This window comes from Nilaparvata lugens, chromosome 1, assembly GCF_014356525.2.
Source record: "Nilaparvata lugens isolate BPH chromosome 1, ASM1435652v1, whole genome shotgun sequence".
NCBI lineage: Eukaryota > Metazoa > Arthropoda > Insecta > Hemiptera > Delphacidae > Nilaparvata > Nilaparvata lugens.
The window spans coordinates 47,328,604-47,346,647 of NC_052504.1; the positions used below are offsets into that span (position 1 = coordinate 47,328,604).

The 18,044-nt window shown below is 33.1% G+C and overlaps 1 protein-coding gene across 1 annotated transcript in view; it reads left to right on the forward strand.

Annotated features, from left to right (window-relative positions):
• Positions 1-7,755: 7,755 nt before the first annotated feature.
• Positions 7,756-18,044, forward strand: part of LOC111051545 (beta-1,4-galactosyltransferase 7) — a 78,762-nt gene continuing 68,473 nt past the window's right edge. The window contains exon 1 of the mRNA XM_039435449.1: positions 7,756-8,194. Coding sequence (XP_039291383.1) covers positions 8,068-8,194 — 127 coding nt within the window. The 5' untranslated portion in view covers positions 7,756-8,067. The remainder of the gene's footprint in view (positions 8,195-18,044) is intronic.

Sequence of the window (18,044 nt, forward strand, 5' to 3'; positions counted from 1 at the left end):
TCTCCACCCAGTCACAATGGTCAGCATTTTTTTTCCTTCACCAGTTGTTTTTGTGGGAGTGATGGCTCACAATTGTAACAAATTAGAGTCATACTTGGAATTTACAGAATTCCATAGTAGTATATTTTATTAAATATACTTCCTCATGAAAGTTCAGTACTGACATGTAGGATAGGCTCTAATTAATCTTCTCTTCTTTGTATTGTTTTAGGAAATTTATTTACCCAGTTTTCTTTTTCTCTTGTTTGTATTTTTTAGGGAACTTATTTACCCATTATCCATCTTGATCATCTTTGTATTGTAATCTTGAAATGTTTGTACTTATTATACAGTCTTCAAATTCTGAAATTATTTAAAAAATAAATGGTTCAATTTAGAACATGCTGAAATTTAATCTTATGTATAAATTCTTTTGTTATAATAATAAAACTTCAAAATTTGAAAGTATTAATGAATTGTGTCGCCATATATATGAGATGTTCAATATAAATGAAAGTTAACTTGAATAATGTTTTCATTAAATAAAAACGTATTGTCATATTATTAATTGAAATGAGTTAAAGGTTAAAATTTCACTAAAGTTTTTGTAATTGATGTCTTTTTCTAAATTTTAAAAACTGTTTGTTCTATAAATTTTGATATGATTGATTATTGTTTGAAATGGATGCTGGAGTGTATGTAGAATTTTTAGTGGGGTTTGTTGATTAGAATTTTGCTGGTATGTGATTGTTTTTTGAGATGGAAACCTATTATTTCCTAAAGAAGGAATAACAGAGGTTATGACTTAGAGAGGCAGTAATGAGATAACATTTTTGTGTTAATTACTTATGTTGATTGCCATAGATGCAAAATAATGATTAATAATGTTGATTGCCATAGATGCAGATGATTACTTATGAATATTGATTGCCTTTGAAGCAAAATATTTTTGATGTTTTGAATGATTTCTTGTTTAATGATTGATAGTAAAGTTTTGTCATGAAATGTAGTTTGTGTTTAGAACATTGAAAAGTCGAAATAAACTATAGTATCCAACAAACAATGATTAATAATATTGAATAATTCGCTTTTCATAAAATATTTGAACAGTGAATAAATGGAAATGAAATTATTTTTTTATTGAAATTTTGTAATTGATGTCTCCAAATTTCACAATTTATGTATTGCTGACTGTATAATAAGATGTTAAAAAATTTCATTTTTATATTGATTATATACTTGTAAATAATTTTCATGTGTATTAGATTGTATTGGTAGCCTAATCAAAATTTTCTTCTTAGTTTATAAGCATTTCAAGATAACAGGTACAGCGTGGACATTAACATCGAAATAATTATCACGTGAATCTCGAAATCAGCAACAAGTGAACGCCATGAAGAGTGTTAAGAACATTTGGGTGATTTTCGAACTAGTGTGACTCATTAATTGACTATCTATGCCAATAACTACGCAAATATCTACGCCAATATCTACACCAATAACTATGCCAATATCTATGCCAATATCTACACCAATAACTATGCCAATATCTACACCAATAACTACGCCAATATCTACACTGATATCTACACCAATGTCTGCACCAATGTTGATGCCAATGCCTACACCAATGCCTACGCCAATATCGATGCCAATGCCAACACCAATATCTATGCCAATATCTACACCAATAACTATGCCAATATCTACACCAATAACTATGCCAATAACTACACCAATGTCTATGCCAATGCCTGCGCCAATGTCGATGCCAATGCCAACGCCAATATCTATGCCAATATCTACACCAATAACTACGCCAATATCTATGCTGATGCCTATGCCAATATCAACGCCAATAGCTGCTCTGATGTCTACACCAATGCCTGTGCCGATATCTACGTTGATGTCTACGCTGATGCCTGTGCCGATGCCAATGCCTGCACCAATGTTGATGCCAATGCCTCGACAATGCCAACATCAATGCCGACACCAATGCATACGCCAATGACAATGCCAATGCCTATTGCTGACCATGTAACTCAAACTTCAACACTACCACATTACCTGGAGGTAATTGTCATCCATGTTCACATTCACAACTTTGAATTCAGAATAACAGTCACAGTATCATGAAAGAATTGATTCAAAAAATCCTCTCCTAAATTATTCCTGTATGCAGAACTCTAAAACCAAACCTTACCTAAATTAATCCTCACTTAAGTTAATCCTGTATGCAGGGTCTATCTCTTTTCCAGAAAACAAATTACATTGTCATTTCAAGCCTGAAATGTACATTGTATAATTATAAGATACAAAATTTACGTGACTCTGTATTGAGTTTGGTATGCAGCTGTCTACTACAAGCATGAGGCAATGCTAACTGAGATGTCACCTGTATTGAGTTTGGTATGCAGCCGTCTACTACAAGCATGAGGCAATGCTAACTGAGATGTCACCTGTATCGAGTTTGGTATGCATCAGTCGACTACAAGTATCAGCCCAACACTACGTGCATCCAGATCACCCCAACACTATGTGCATCCAGATCAGCCCAACACTACGTGCATCCAGATCACCCCAACACTATGTGCATCCAGATCAGACCAACACTACAAGTATTCGGATCAGCCCAACACTGATGTCATCACACTGGAGTTACACTTAACTGAAATTCATACTGAGTGCCTTAACGGACTGTTTTCCAAAATTTGCATCGATAAAATCAACAGCATCAATAGTGAAAGAAATGAACATTTTTTGATTTATTGAAATTTTATGTGAAAATTAAATGTAACAATTCATCAATTCATAAAAAAAAAATATTTTGCTCAACATACTAAATTTTCATGCAATAAAAAATTGAATTTTTCTATCTATTAAATTTATGTGCAATTTCAAAAAACTATTCTTTTATATATATTAAACTTTCTGTTGAGATATTTTCCTTAAATTATAAAGCTAAATCAAAAGTAATTTTGATATTCTTTACTTTGAAATATTGTTTGGAAATGTATAACAAATGCTATTGATGAATTTTTATAATAATTTTCAATATTATAGGATGACATGTAATGTTTTTATAGAAAAATTGTTACTGTTCTCGAATTTGATTTCAACAATTTCCATTTGTTTTAATGTAACTATTCTTTAAATTTTCAAACAGTAAAATTTTTTATGTCTAGAGGGGGGTATTTGTAATATTACATTTTTTCTCGATTAAAATAAATCTTCAATTCGAGATCTATAAAACTTGATAGTAAATATCAGAGTAATCGATATGCAGACAACTTTTTAACTGAGAATTTATCATAAATAATTGTGTTGCACATTCCATGGTATCACCGAAACTGAGTAACAGAATTAACAGATAAATAGATCATTATAAATATAGAGGATATATATAAATTTAAAATAACAGTTTCGAAATAAAGTTTCATTGAGAACAAATGTAAAATGTAAATTCTAAACTTGTAATTTATAATTTTCTTGGAATTCAATAGCGGTGACGTGTTCATGACGTCGACACTGATTTTGAGGTGGAGCTTTGCTTTGTAATGGAAAACTGCGTACACATACTCATGCTTCCAACCCGCACTGAGCACGCTCCTCCCCCGTACCGCCCACGTACCACCATCGCACAGCAATCGCTCCGCCTCCACTCTCTACTCGCACCGATCATGAATGTTATGGAAGATGGTAGATCTTCTCGCATTCCCCGGTCGAACCATTGTTGCTCGCCGGTCGATCATCAATCGCTCTGCTGGAGTGACGTTCGGTCTTGGAGCGGAACAAAAGTCTGTACGCACCTTTAGGCTCTCTCTAAAAAAATGGTGGCTGGCTATGTGTTCTGGTTTTGTGTTCTCTGAATATTTTTCTGTTTAAGTGAATTTTTAATGTTTTAAATTGAGTTTTGAACAGTTTTATGGTGTTCTAATTTTGTCTAAAATTGTTTTGTGTGTTTACAAGCCTATAGCCATTTTTATTCAACTATATAAATGGATAAGTATCTAGCCTGTAATGATGTTAGATGCTTAAGTGTGTAAGGTATTATTTTTGTGGATTTGTGTTGTATATTGCCAAAATTCTTCTGAAGATTATAAGTTGGTTTGCTCTGAAAACTGGATTTCTCATTCATAGGCGATAGATCCATTCATAGTTTATCAAGAATCTACCATTTTGGAGCCGATAACTTCCTGTAGGTTAATAGGTGTGAAATGCTATCCAACGTATTTAGGAAAAATTGGTAGCACGCCAACATGTAAGTCAAACATTTTTAGTCTATTAATTAATTTGAAGGAACCTTTTTATTTTACATTCATTTCCAATACTTTTTTCTATATTGATCAGTTTATTTGACCAAAAATAAAACAACAAATTTGGTTATATTCCTAGTATACGGTGATAGTATCTATGCTAATTGAAAATTTAGGCCTACTTTATAGCATCTTAAATAAAGAAACATAGTTGAAGAACAAATTAATCCTTATTCAAAAAAGAATAAATACAAATGATTAATAATTTTGTGTTATCATCATGAGATGATATAATTTATTTTAGGTACCTACCCACTTTTATTTTGAAAAATATTATATTGATATTGCAGCTGAATTGTGATTAATTTTTGAAACCTTTCCATTTCAAATAAGTAATCGTTCAATTTACAATATTATAATAATTATTTAGCATATTTTACTGTTTGCTTATCATATGGTCATAATTATAATACAATTATTAATATAAATGTTTCTTCATAGATTTCTTTGCATCATTTCTGAAACTCCCACACATACATGATTTGAAATGTTATCAGAATACCTAGTATATTGCTATCATTACATATTCAATAATCCTTCTTTATTGAATTATCATGAGTCCACATAATTCATTATATTTACCTAATTTTATTTTTAAAAATATGAGATCGTTATCAGATGAATTGTAATTAATTTTTGAAACCTTTTAATTTCAAATTGCTCATTTTACTCTGGTAATTATGTAGCATATTTTACTGTTTGCTTATCATAGTCATATAATATAATAAAATGTTTCCTCGTTATTTGCTTCATTTCTGAAACTCTCACACTTACTTGATTTGAAATTACACCAATGCATACCTACATAATTCTACATTCATAGCCTGCTGTAAGTAGGCCTATATTATTAAATTGAGATATTTTCTTAAACAATAAATCATAAATCTTTCCTTTAACAATAAATCATATAATCCAAAAAACAATAGTATATCATATCAAAATAAACATAAGACTGTGTTTAATAGTTTCAATTAAACACAGCCCTCCTTTGGACTGTGTACGAACAAAACTCAGGATTGGAATAATAAGGACTATGAGCCTGTTTTTTCATTCCCAATCATTTCATGACAGTTTATATTTGTCCTTGTTAAATTGATAAAAATAAATAAATGATACGCTTCTCTGAAATCTGTCACAAAGTTATTCCCTTGCTTGTGAAAAGTTGACAATACTAAAACTACTGCAGTCACAAATGAAAAAATCTTTTCTTTATTCATATTCAACCTATTTCATTATTTTTGCTCTCGAAAAGTTAACAATGAACTGCTTAAAGAAAAAATAACACTTCTATGGAATAAGACATACAATATAGAAATAAAATAGAAATTGAAACTGTGCAATGCATTTTTCCATAAGAGCCAATATGTTACAAAATTACAAATCCCACAGCAATGCGGGTTCCCAATCTTTACCAGGTGTCTCACTTTCTTTGTGTTGCTAGACCATTCCAGTTAGTATAGAGTTCACTGAGGATCACTAGTCTGCCCCGGGTCAGCCGCCATCTTGTTTGGCTCTGGGTCACCCGAGTCAGTGACTCAAAAGTATCCCTGAAGATAACCATTGTTTCGTCTCCACGATCCTCCTTGCTAAAACGGTGTACACACGTACGTTTGCCTCGGGTGAGCATACGTGTATGGGCTTGCATTCGCACGTCTGGACACTGTTCGCTGAGGCATGTGGGCGAACCGGAACCCTGTCGGTATTTTGGCGTGCTCAAAGGCGCCTCGGGCGAGCATTGAATGCAGGTGTGGACGCTTTTTTGCCATACGGGTGAGGCAAAACGTAACCATTGAAGGCGCCATAACCTAATTCCAATGAATTAGGTTAATGAATGACAAATCAAATTGTGATCCAATAATGAATTGTAAATATTGTATGATTTTTGTAATCTTGTAGAATAATATATGTGGTGTCTCAAATATTAAAATCGAAACATGCATGGAGTATATATTTTGTATCATGATTAGAAAATTTAGATCTGTATAATTTAAGTGAAAATAGCTTTTCTACAGGATTTCTACAACAAAATATAGATCACATATTTTATTGTAGCTATCAATCATCTTGTGTTTGTTTTATGATATCAATCAGAGTTGGCAATTGAAATTGTAATCTTCGATATGCTATTATACGTTTTAGATAGCAAGACTATCTATAGTGAGATTTAATCAAACTTTAAACGAGTATTCCTTGAAGGTAAATCTTGAAGCTAATCTTTTGGAGAATCTTGTTTTATTATGTGTATGAGTAGAGTTGATTTACAATGAACAGTTATTCAGTATTTGATTCAATTTATGGTCAATTTGGTTAAAGAAGACTGTCAATTTCGTGGGACAGTTTTTAGTGCTTTGATTAGGTCATCAAAACTCCTGGAGCTATTGTAGAAATTTTCCGTTTTGGGATTTAGAAAAGTTATTGTAAACCAACAATATTGAATCACCTAATGCCAAGAATCTCAAAGTTAGGGCCAATCGTTCTTGTGAAGTTATTGCTTTCCTCATAATGGTATCATTTGTTTGGATAACTAGTTGAATAAGATTCAGTATATTAACAAAATATTGTTTTTACATCCTAATAAAGTTTGAATTGTCAATCTCATATCTTATGTCATGGAGCAATTCATTTCCTTACTTCAATCTATTAACCTACAATCGTTCAACCCACCAACATGGTTTGTTAAGTTCTATTTCCGATTTTATTATACTAGTCATTAAAACTAGCATAGACTAGCACTAGATACAACTCAACTGCATTCTGTAATTATCTTCAATGATGAAATGACGCCATTATTGTCATGATCATGATGTGGAAAATTTACATCTACCAGGTCTTCATGTCGTCTGCAAATCAGATAGCTTTTTGAATACCGAGGCATACGTGGAACGCGTCCACAAGGACGTACGGTGAATGCCGAGGCATGTGTACATACGATTTTTCGCGCGAATTTGTACGTACGTGTGTACGTGTGTACGTGTGTATATTCATACTCAAAGACCTTGAAGATCTCTTTAAGGTCTTTGTTCATACTGAAAGTCGATGAAGCCAACATCCACTGCCATATCTCCAAAATCGTGACGTCAGCTTCAGAGAGAAAACTTTTCTGTATAGTTTGTTCACATTGTTTTCCATAGCAGATTGTGTCTATTTCAGCGGGAGCGCAGCTGGAGTTTATCATTTCAATGGATAATAATTTACATCCTTCTGAAATAGACACAATCTAAAGTTTTCTATCCGATGATGACGTCACGATTTGGAGATATTATGACAGTAGATGTTGGCTTCAGAGGCTAGACTTCCCAACGTGTCTATTCTGTAACTGGTCTAAGTTTGGATATAAAGGCAATTGGATGAAGTGTCGGTTGGATGAAGTGGTTTCATGTATCTTCCACAATACCGAAATCTTGGGTGAAATTGTAGGTTGGGTGAAAGATAAATTGGGTCTGTTGGTTGCTCCCAGTTTGAATAAAATAAAAGAAGAAAGAACAATGAAGTTTCTAGTTTCCACCTTCTTTTTATAATGTTGTGGAAGAGCTGTGCATCCTTTACTAATTGTTAATTTTTGCAGATCTATTATAGTGACTCATGTGATTGAAGTATATACGATTTTGTATTTAACTTAGCCTTCTAGACTAGCAATTTTTCAAACGATTCTTTAATACTGTACTTGAAGTTGAACAATCAAATTTGGTCTTTCAATCATAACCTCAATTTGTTTGCCGCCAGCTAATCTTCTGTAAAACCTGAATGGAATATTTTCTAAATTCTAGTTGACATGAAATATTCACCATTCTTCTCTCCAGAAGTCTGTTTGAGATTATTTCGTATAAAAAGAATTTTATGCTGTATACTTGTTACGTTCGTAATTGGGTGTTTGATCTCTCTTTCATCTTTGACGCCAGGTAAGTTTGAAATTTAGATAATTATAACTTGGGTCTATAAGTTTACTTTCAAGCCCGGTCCCGACGCTCAAGTTTAGCTTTAGTCTTTTGCTCAAGCAAAAGTCGGAACATGTGAGTCGTTGCGTCTGGACGGTAAAACGGATGGGTCTTCAAGCTTAAGTCGTCAAACTTAAAATGTATCGGCCGGGAATCTTTTTCCATCAAACCGTCCGTCTTTTGCCTATCCACCATAACCTAAATCGCGTAGAATGGAGATAGAGAAATTGTGATTTCAGATTTGGATTCAGCGACCTCAAATTAATAAAATGCCTCGCGAGTACTTGAAAATAAGCAAGTTTTCTTTTATCGATTGTATATTATAACGTCATAATCCTCTTTTGATTCTCACGATACTCTCAGAATTTGATGCTGATATTATGATTTTAGTTGTATCGACAATAATCATTAATATTAAAAATAATTGTTAGCATTAGATTGCTTATAATTTGTTTTAAACAACTATGCTAATATCATTAAAAGCTTACCGAGTTGAAAGCAGAGAAAAGTCGGGAGAAAAAATAATAAGATACATCGAGCTATCAATATTGCATGCCTCATTGATTGCAATTAATAGTCTACACGACAGCTGATTTTTTACCAAATTACAATGTGATATTAATTGCATGCAAGTAATAATCCACTAGACAGCTGATTTATGATGTCTATAGTCTGATTTTTACTGTAATATTGGCGTTCAAAAGAGACTTCTTTTCCTTTTGTATTATCCTTAAAATGCAAAATTTCAAAAAACCTTGTACTGTATATACGTCGACGCGCAATTTAAAGAGGAACATAATATACCTGTCAAATTTTATGAAAATCTATTGCCGCGTTTCACCGTAAATGAGGAACATATAAACAAAATTATAAACATATTTTTAGATTCATCTTGCAATTCTCGAAGCAATGCAACGTGAGAAATTTTGTGTCTTTTCAACAACCAGTCCCTACTCCAACGTGAACGATGAACTCTACCTTTCTTCATAATTTTTACACACAAAACAAAAGTGGCCAAGAGTACTAGCTCTTCCATAGTTTATGACGATTGAGCTTGTGAGCACAAAAATAGGAAAACGGACATCATAAGACGGATACGTGTGGACGCAATTTTACATCCGTCTTTTGCTTGAACCAAACGATCAGTCTTTGCTCAAGCAAAAGTAAACTTGAGCGTCTTGACCCGGCTTTAGTGTCTTCATGCTTGGAAATTTCGGTATATTTTATTTGACTAATATTATGGCACAATTGTATCTGAAGTATTTTCAAAGATATCGACTCATTTTTTTTAACGAAAGAGGAAGAAAAAATAGGTGTCGGTACTATAAATTTCAACCTAAAAGACTAATTAAAACATAAAAAAAACAAGTTTGAATTTCTGAAGTGGTACCCAACAATGAAGAATGAGATAGGGTATATGTGACTAATATTACGGCGCAATTGTATCTCAGCTATTTTTGAAGATATCGACTCAATTTTTTTTAAATGATAGTGAAAGAAAAAATAGGAGTCACTATCCTATTTTTAACTCAATAAATGATTCTAAAAATAGTATTAATGCCACTTCATAAATCTCAGATGAACTAACCTTATTTTCAGTAGACGATGTCTGTAGTCTTGAATTAATTGATATTTTATGCACTCGAAAATAATATAGCATATACTATGATTATGTTTTATGCAATATTAAAGGATTCTGCCAAATGAAAATTCATTTTTTTTTATTTTCTTCATAAGTTTTAATGTTTCAAGAGGCTGGTAACGGCCATTTTCTCATAGACACTTGATGACTCGACTCGACAGACGACTTTTACGTTTCGATACTTCAATCTGGTATCAATATTTTCAGTCAATCGACATTTCGACAATATTATTATTCCAGATTATTGATATTGATACGGTACTCAAGAAATTCAGTTGGCTAAACTGACTTTTTCAGCTACTGTTTTATCTTGATAACAGTTATCGCATGTGATTGCTCAAAAGAAAAACAAAAAGATTACATTAATTCATATAGCCTATGCCATAGTAGAACTCTAATTATCCGAATTAATTGAGACTGATTTCTAGTTGGTTAGGTTAATTAAATATTTTTACAATTATTGGAGTTCACAAAAAAAAGAAGCAGGAATTTAGGTAATAATATTATCTCTACTGAATATAGTTTTCAAAATATTATACTTTTAACTCCATAACTAGGCTACATTATATTGAGGCAATATTAAATTTTAGTAATATTTCTTTAAACTATTGCTGTAATTTTCAATAATAAGCAATTTTAATCCCACTGAAGTTTATAATGCAGTATTTCTTAAGCTGCGTACACATATTCGTGCTTCCAACCCGCACCGAGCACGCTCCTCCCTCGTACCGCCCACGTACCGCCTTCGTACCACCATCGAACCACAGTCGGACCACCCACGCACCCATCATGAACGTTATGGAAGATGTTAGCTCTTCTCGCGTTCCCCGGTCGAACTACTCTTGCTCCCCGGGCGATCATCAATCGCTCTGCTGGAGTGACGTTCGGTTGCGGAGCAGAGCAAGAGTCTGTACGCACCTTTAGAGTTCATAGACCTATTATTCCAAAATAGGATTATTACTTTCCTTGCCCTATTACCATAGGTAAGGAAAGTATTGCTTTCCAAAAAAAAAAAAAAAAATCAAGTTTTCTATACGTTTCAATGTCCCCTGAGTCCAAAAACATGATTTTTGGGTGTGGTCTGTGTGTGTGTGTGTGTGTGTGTGTGTGTGTGTGTGTGTGTGTGTGTGTGTGTGTACACGATAACTCCATTCCTAATCAACTGATTGACTTGAAATTTTAAACTTAAGGTCCTTATACCATGAGGATCCGACAATAAGAAATTCAATAAAATTCAATTTAAAATGGCGGATAATTACTAAAAAACCATGTTTCTCACGGTTTTCTCGAAAACGGCTCTAACGATTTTCTTCAAATTTATATCATGGATAGCTATTTATATGCCCTATCAACTGACATGAGTCTCATTTCTGGGAAAATTTCAGGAGCTCCGTAATATTCTTGAGATAATCACTAAAATAGCATGTTATTCACGGTTTTCTCGAAAACGGCTCTAACGATTCTCTCCAAATTTATACCATGGATAGCTATTTATAAGCCCTATCAACTGGCATGAGTCTCATTTCTGAGAAAATTGCAGGAGCTCCGTAATATTCTCGAGAAAAATGGCGGATAATTACTAAAAAACCATGATTTTCACGATTTTCTCAACAATAACTTGACCGATTCTTTTTCAAATTCATACCCTGTATAGTTATTTATCAGCTTTATCAACTGGCATGAGTCTCCTTTCTGGGAAACTGATGTGGGGTCCACCCCATCCTTGATAAATGGACTTAGTAACCTCCTTCTCGTGCATGAGGTAGGTAGGTAGCGCAGTTCATAAAAAGAACACATAGTCGAGATATTCAATCAATAGAACAGCTGTTTTGACGACTTTAAAAAAATGAGGACTAAAAAAATCATCGAGTTTCACAATTTACACTAAGGAAAAAGTACTCTGAAAACAATTATATATACACATATACAGAAGTCTGATCGTAGTTTCAAATATGAGCAAGGAAAGTTGTGTGAGTGTACCACACCAGATTTTTATTTTTTATAGAAATCCTAAAAAAAACAATAATTATTCACTCACACCGACTAGCCCAAAATTAGTTGAAAAGGCTAGCTTGAGTAGGCCTAATATGGACTAATTAAGAATAGGCTAATGAATTGTATTTTTATATAGACCTATATTACATTGCTAATATACTGTATACTCAATTTTTTTAAATTGAAGAGGAAAAAATAGGTGTCCATAGCCTACTATAAATTTCATCCTAAAAGACTAATCTAAACATCAAAAAACAATTTTGAATTTCTGGAGTGGGACTCAACAATGAAGAAAGAAGCCAATGGGCCCGTTCTGTGTACATGGAATGTGGTAAATTGTCTGATTCACAATTTACCAGGTAAAAAGTTCCGCGTTCCATGGGAAGAGTTTTGACAGATTCTGTACCAGAAACCAGTTCCAGTTCCAAATTCCTACCCCACAGTCGAAGTGTGGTAAATTGTCCGACCTGGTACAGTTCCAACTATCTGAGCTCTCATTAGTCGATTATTGTAGTCTGCTTCTCTGCGCATTAGCTGATAGTTTGTTTGCCATAGAATACATAACCAACAATATGATGTTTGATAACCATTCATTAAATGAATTTTTCTTGATAGAAAATTTGAGAGTAATGGAATAAAAGAAATTCACACTTTTCTAGACGGCAGGTTTGTAAAACAGCCTTTCTTTATTCACGCAGCTAGTAAACTACACATTTTCAGTCGCTATCGGTCATCCGATGAGTAAACATCTCCTAGTTGTCTGCTTATCAGTCTCAATCTAACCGGTTATTGTTTGTCGCTCAGTGCTTTCATCATGCTTAGTAATCCAGCTTGCCTATAATTTACGAAAGTTAATAGTTCTTGTGGCTTGAATATGGCAGATAAATGCAAAAAATGTGGTGAAGTCACACAGGCTAAGGATAGTGTCAAGTGTACCATCTGTAATATTGCCTTCCACCCGACCTGTTTGGATGAAAGTGTTTCCAACGAGTTTAAAAAAACATCACTTCGTAAAAACTGAAAATGTGATCAATGTATGCAGAGTAATCGTCTAGACAACACCTGTGACCAGTCACAAAATATTCTCGAAGTTATAGCTGATTTTCAAAAGGAAAACAATGAAAAACTCGATAAGATGCAGGGCAATCTGAATAAGGTCAGTAGCAACGTTAGTGATCTGAAAGTAAAGTTCAACGAGGTAACTGCTACATGTGATAAGAACTCCCATGAATTAGATAAACTAACTCTAGAAAATAATAAACTTTCGACTGAAATTAAAGTTTTAAAAGAAGAAGTAGCCAATCTCCAGCATCAAACACGTAAAAACAATATTGTTATTTCTGGTATTCCTGTCACAAATGGTGAAAATATGTGTGCCATCCTACAGAGTTTAGCACTCCAGCTAAATATTCCTTTCGATAGATATGCCATTTCAGCGGCACAGAGACTCTCAAGCAGAAATAAAAACTTTCCCCCTTCAATTGTAGTAAACTTTGTGTCGCGGGTCGTGAAATCAGATTGGCTGTATGCACGAAGACAGGTGAAAAATCTTACCGCCAAACACCTACATGTTGAATTTCCGGAAACTGTTATCTACATCAATGAGCATTTGTCTCCACATACTGAGTCTATTTTTAACCATGCAAGAACTCTCTACAAGGCTGGTAAGCTAGCTAGCTGGGTGAACGATTGTAGAGTTCTGGTGAAAAAACATCAGTCAGGACCGGTCATTCGTTTAACTACATTGGACCAATTTAACGACCTTATTGCAGAAACTGAACCAGTGCAGGACGTTTCTAACTGAATAAAATATAAATTACGGAAAGCAACAAGTGATATTGATTACTGATGCCGAACTTTTCTCATTTTTTGCTTATTGTTTTATCCGTATTATTTTAAGATTTTTAAATGTTTTACCAGTTTTGTTTCTCTTTCTTATTCTGTCCTAATCTTTTTACATATCTTTCTTCAAGTTGTTGATAAGAATTCTACTAACTCGAATAACTAGTGTTACCGTACATACAACAGTACTACCACATATATTATTTAGAAACCATACCATATATTAATAGACGTTGTTTTTTTTATGAATAAGATCCTGGAGTACTTCTATTAATAATAATAATAATCAGTTTATTTCCATATCAAGCAAGATTACAAGATTGAAACCGTCAGTTTTCCTAATCTCTAACATTTTTTAAAAGAAACATACACTGTACAGTACAAAGAGAAAGAGAGTTAAACAGTGAATCTATAAATCAAATAAATATAAACAATATATTATCAATATAGTAATATTATACAATATACAATATCATATAGTAATATGATTAATTAGTAGTCACTAAGAAGTACTATATATCGGCCTGTCTCCCAAGATATTTCTTAATTGAGATTTTAATTGGTTGCCTTTCAGGGATTTGATATTATGCTCTGGCAATTTTATTGAAAAATATGACCCCTTTAATAAATGGATCATTCTCTGTTAGTTTCTTATTTACCCTTATCCTGTGATAAAATTTAGAGTTTCTAGTGTTCTTGCTATGTATGTCACTTGAAGCAGTCAATTTATGTGAATTTTTGTGGATGAAGATTATGGTTTTATATATGTAGAGAGCATAAACTGTCAATATTTTATAATTTTGAAATGTAGTTCTACAAGAGTCTCTATATCCTAGTCCGAAAAAATATCTCAATATTCTTTTTTGAACGAGAAAAAGTCTATTCATGTATTTATTGGCAGCTCCTCCCCATATCTCTATACCATAGGCTAGATGAGAGTACACGATTCCATAATAAACCAGAAGAAGCCGATCTTCAGTTAAATATTTGGATAGCCTTTTAAGAATGTAGGAATTTCTCGTTATTTTATTTGTAATGTAATTGATATGCTCTTCCCAGGTCAGTTTTTCATCAATGTGAATACCAAGAAAATTCACCTTTTTCCTTACTTCTAGTGGCTCATATATACGAGAGCAGTTTGGATCCAGTAAAAATTGCTTGCAAGCGTCAAATAGCACAACATTGGTTTTTTCAGGGTTGACAGTTAAAGCAATGGAGTTGAAGTATTTTGTTATTTCTGCAAGAGCCTGTCTATTTGATGTCTCCAACTGTGCAGTACAACTGTCCCATGTTAGCAGAGATGTATCATCTGCATATGATACTATTAGGCTGTTCAATATTTTAGGCATATCATTTACATAGATTAAAAAAAGGAGGGGTCCAATAATAGATATCTGGGGTACACCCTTTCTTACAATTTTCAAATTTGATCTGACTTTCGTACTTGCATTTTGAACCTCTAAGTCAATTTCTGTACATTGCAGCCTGTTTGAAAGATATGTCTCTATAAGTTTCAATGCTAGACCTCTAATACCATGTTTTGTTAGTTTTGTTAATACTATAGAATGGTCAACTGAATCAAAAGCCTTTGAAAGGTCAATGAAAGTACCTGAAATAGGTTTATTTTGGTCAAGGCATTCGTAAATCTTTTGGGTGAACTCAGCAATTGCATTTATTGTAGATAAGCCCCTTCTAAACCCAAATTGAAGTTTGCTGAATATATTCTCTTTTGAGAAAAAATTAGCAGAACGGTTGTAGAGTATTTTCTCGAAGATTTTGCTGAAAGTTGATAGAAGTGAAATTGGTCTGTAGTTACTAATGTTGGTCTTACTCCCTTTTTTATAAATTGGATTAACTATAGCTAGCTTCAGTGACTCTGGAACACGCCTTTTTCAAGACTATTGATACATCATTTAATTATTCATAGATAATTTAATATCTCTTATACTAAAACTGTAATAAAAAAATGAATGTGATAATAGAAAAAACATAACTATTACCAATCTGAAAATTGAATAAAGTGATAATCTTGATGCTCCAGACTGAAATCACAAATCCTACTGTTATTAAAATATCTACTGTAATTACGAGTTATTATATATTTTCCTAACTGCGACTGTGTCTATATCATAAAATCATATTGTTATTGAAAACTATCTAATGTAATTACGAGTATGTTATAGATCTCCTAACTGGGACAGTGCCTATATTATAAAATCATAACTTCTGAATTAGATCCAATCCATTAATTATCATAATTATTATTCACCCAAGTACTTAACGGGTATGAAAACTTCAATTTCAGTGGCATTATAACAGTAAGATTATTTATTTAGAACGCCCCATGTTATTACACAGTAGGACTGTACAAGTCTACTTGTATTGGATTATTGCTGTACTACTACTTGTACATGGATTATTGCTGTAGCGATTAGTGTTGCAAGCTGAAAGTATTGTCGTTATCAAAACTTAGTATAGTTATCTTATCAATTATTCTTAAAAATTCAATTTGTTTTTCCATCCAATAACCATTGGAATTTATCAATCATATTATGTCTAAAATCATTCTATTCTCTAGAGAATTGTGATACTGTGATCACATATATATGAACCGTGACTATTTTATAAATTGGAATAAATGTCAAACTTGAATTAATTGGAATGTTCTAAGCATAAAAGAGCTAATCATTTTTTTTCAACTCGGTATTTATTTTTCATATTTTTTGCGGGAATCTTATTTTTATTTTTGATCTTGAACTTCATGGGTGGAGTTTTCTAGTTTAGGCTATTCGGTGAATAAAATTTCTCGATAATAGACTAAGCATATTCCTTTTTTCAATATAGATGCACGAGTGACAAACAATTCATGTTCTATATTTTTCTTCTCAATTGAAGGTCTTACAGAGTATGATGCATGTGACAGATGCATATGACATTCCATTAGTGGAGTGCATCAATTGTTGTGATGTGAAGGATTTTATTAATATTGATAATTGTGATCTGACAGCTTCCAGGGTTATTCATCAAAATATCCAAAGTTTTAACAAAAATTTGGATTCTTTCCTTGTGCTATTGGAGGGGTTTCAAGTTAGGTTTGATTGCTAGATCTTAACTGATGCTTGGCTTAAGGATGACAGTGACCTAATTAACATTCCCGGTTACAATCTATGCAGATCATATAATAGCTTGAACAGCAGTGATGGTGTTGTAGTTTACATTGATAGTAGTTTATCAGTTATCTGTAATCAGCTATTACTGGGAGGAGTGTTCACTAGCTTATCTATCTCTTTCGATTGGGAAGGAGTTAAATGTGATTTACTAGCCGTTTATCGAAGTCCTAATTCTAACTTTTCTCTGTTCATTGAGGATCTCTCTGATTACTATACAAATAACGCTCGCCGCTCATATCTTTGCATATTTGCGGGAGATATAAACTGTGATATTTTACAAACACTCCAGAATACGCTACGCGATCATTATTTGGATACTTTTTGTGATGCTAATATGATTTCTTGTATTGAAAACCTCACCAGACCCAATAGTAGCAGCTGTTTGGATCACATATTCTTGAAAAAAAACAATAATATAACTGCTAAATCAGTAATTATTGAGTCAGCAGTAACTGACCATTTTGCAACAGGCTCCAATAGTAATGGAACTACCAGTAAGAGGGAGGTAAAGATTATAAGAGATTGGAGCAAAATAAATTCTACAATACTAAATCAAAACTGGGACAATGTTACTAGTATTGATGATGTTAACTTATCTTCAACTAAATTTATTGACACTATTCAAACAATTATTTCAGTCCCAGATTTTTCAGAATGCCAAAATCTCAAAGATTAAACCGTGGCAAGATTAACAGATAGCATAGTCAATTCTATTTGTAAGCGAGATAAAATGAGGAAGCAGTTATACAATCAGCCATTTAACATTGTGCTTCGAAATATGTATGTCAGGTACAGGAACATTCTACATTCCGACAATGAAACGAGCCAAATTTAATTATTATAAATTCAAAATAGATGCAGCTGAGGGAGACCCTAGAAAATGTTGGTCTGTTGTTAATGAAGTAGCAGGGCGACAATCCAAGCAAGATGAACAATTCCCTATAAAAGCTCTCAATGCCGGCAGCAGGGTTACCCCGTTGGAGGCTACTGAGATCTCCAACTCATTCAGTCAATATTTTGCGTCTGTGGGGGAGCAATTGGCCAGAGCTATACATCCATCTGCTCCTTCAGAAGTGAGCGATTTGGACCATGTCATTAATGCTGATTTCGAGTTGAGCCCTGTCAGTGAGCTTGATACTATAAATATTATAAGTAGCATGAAAGG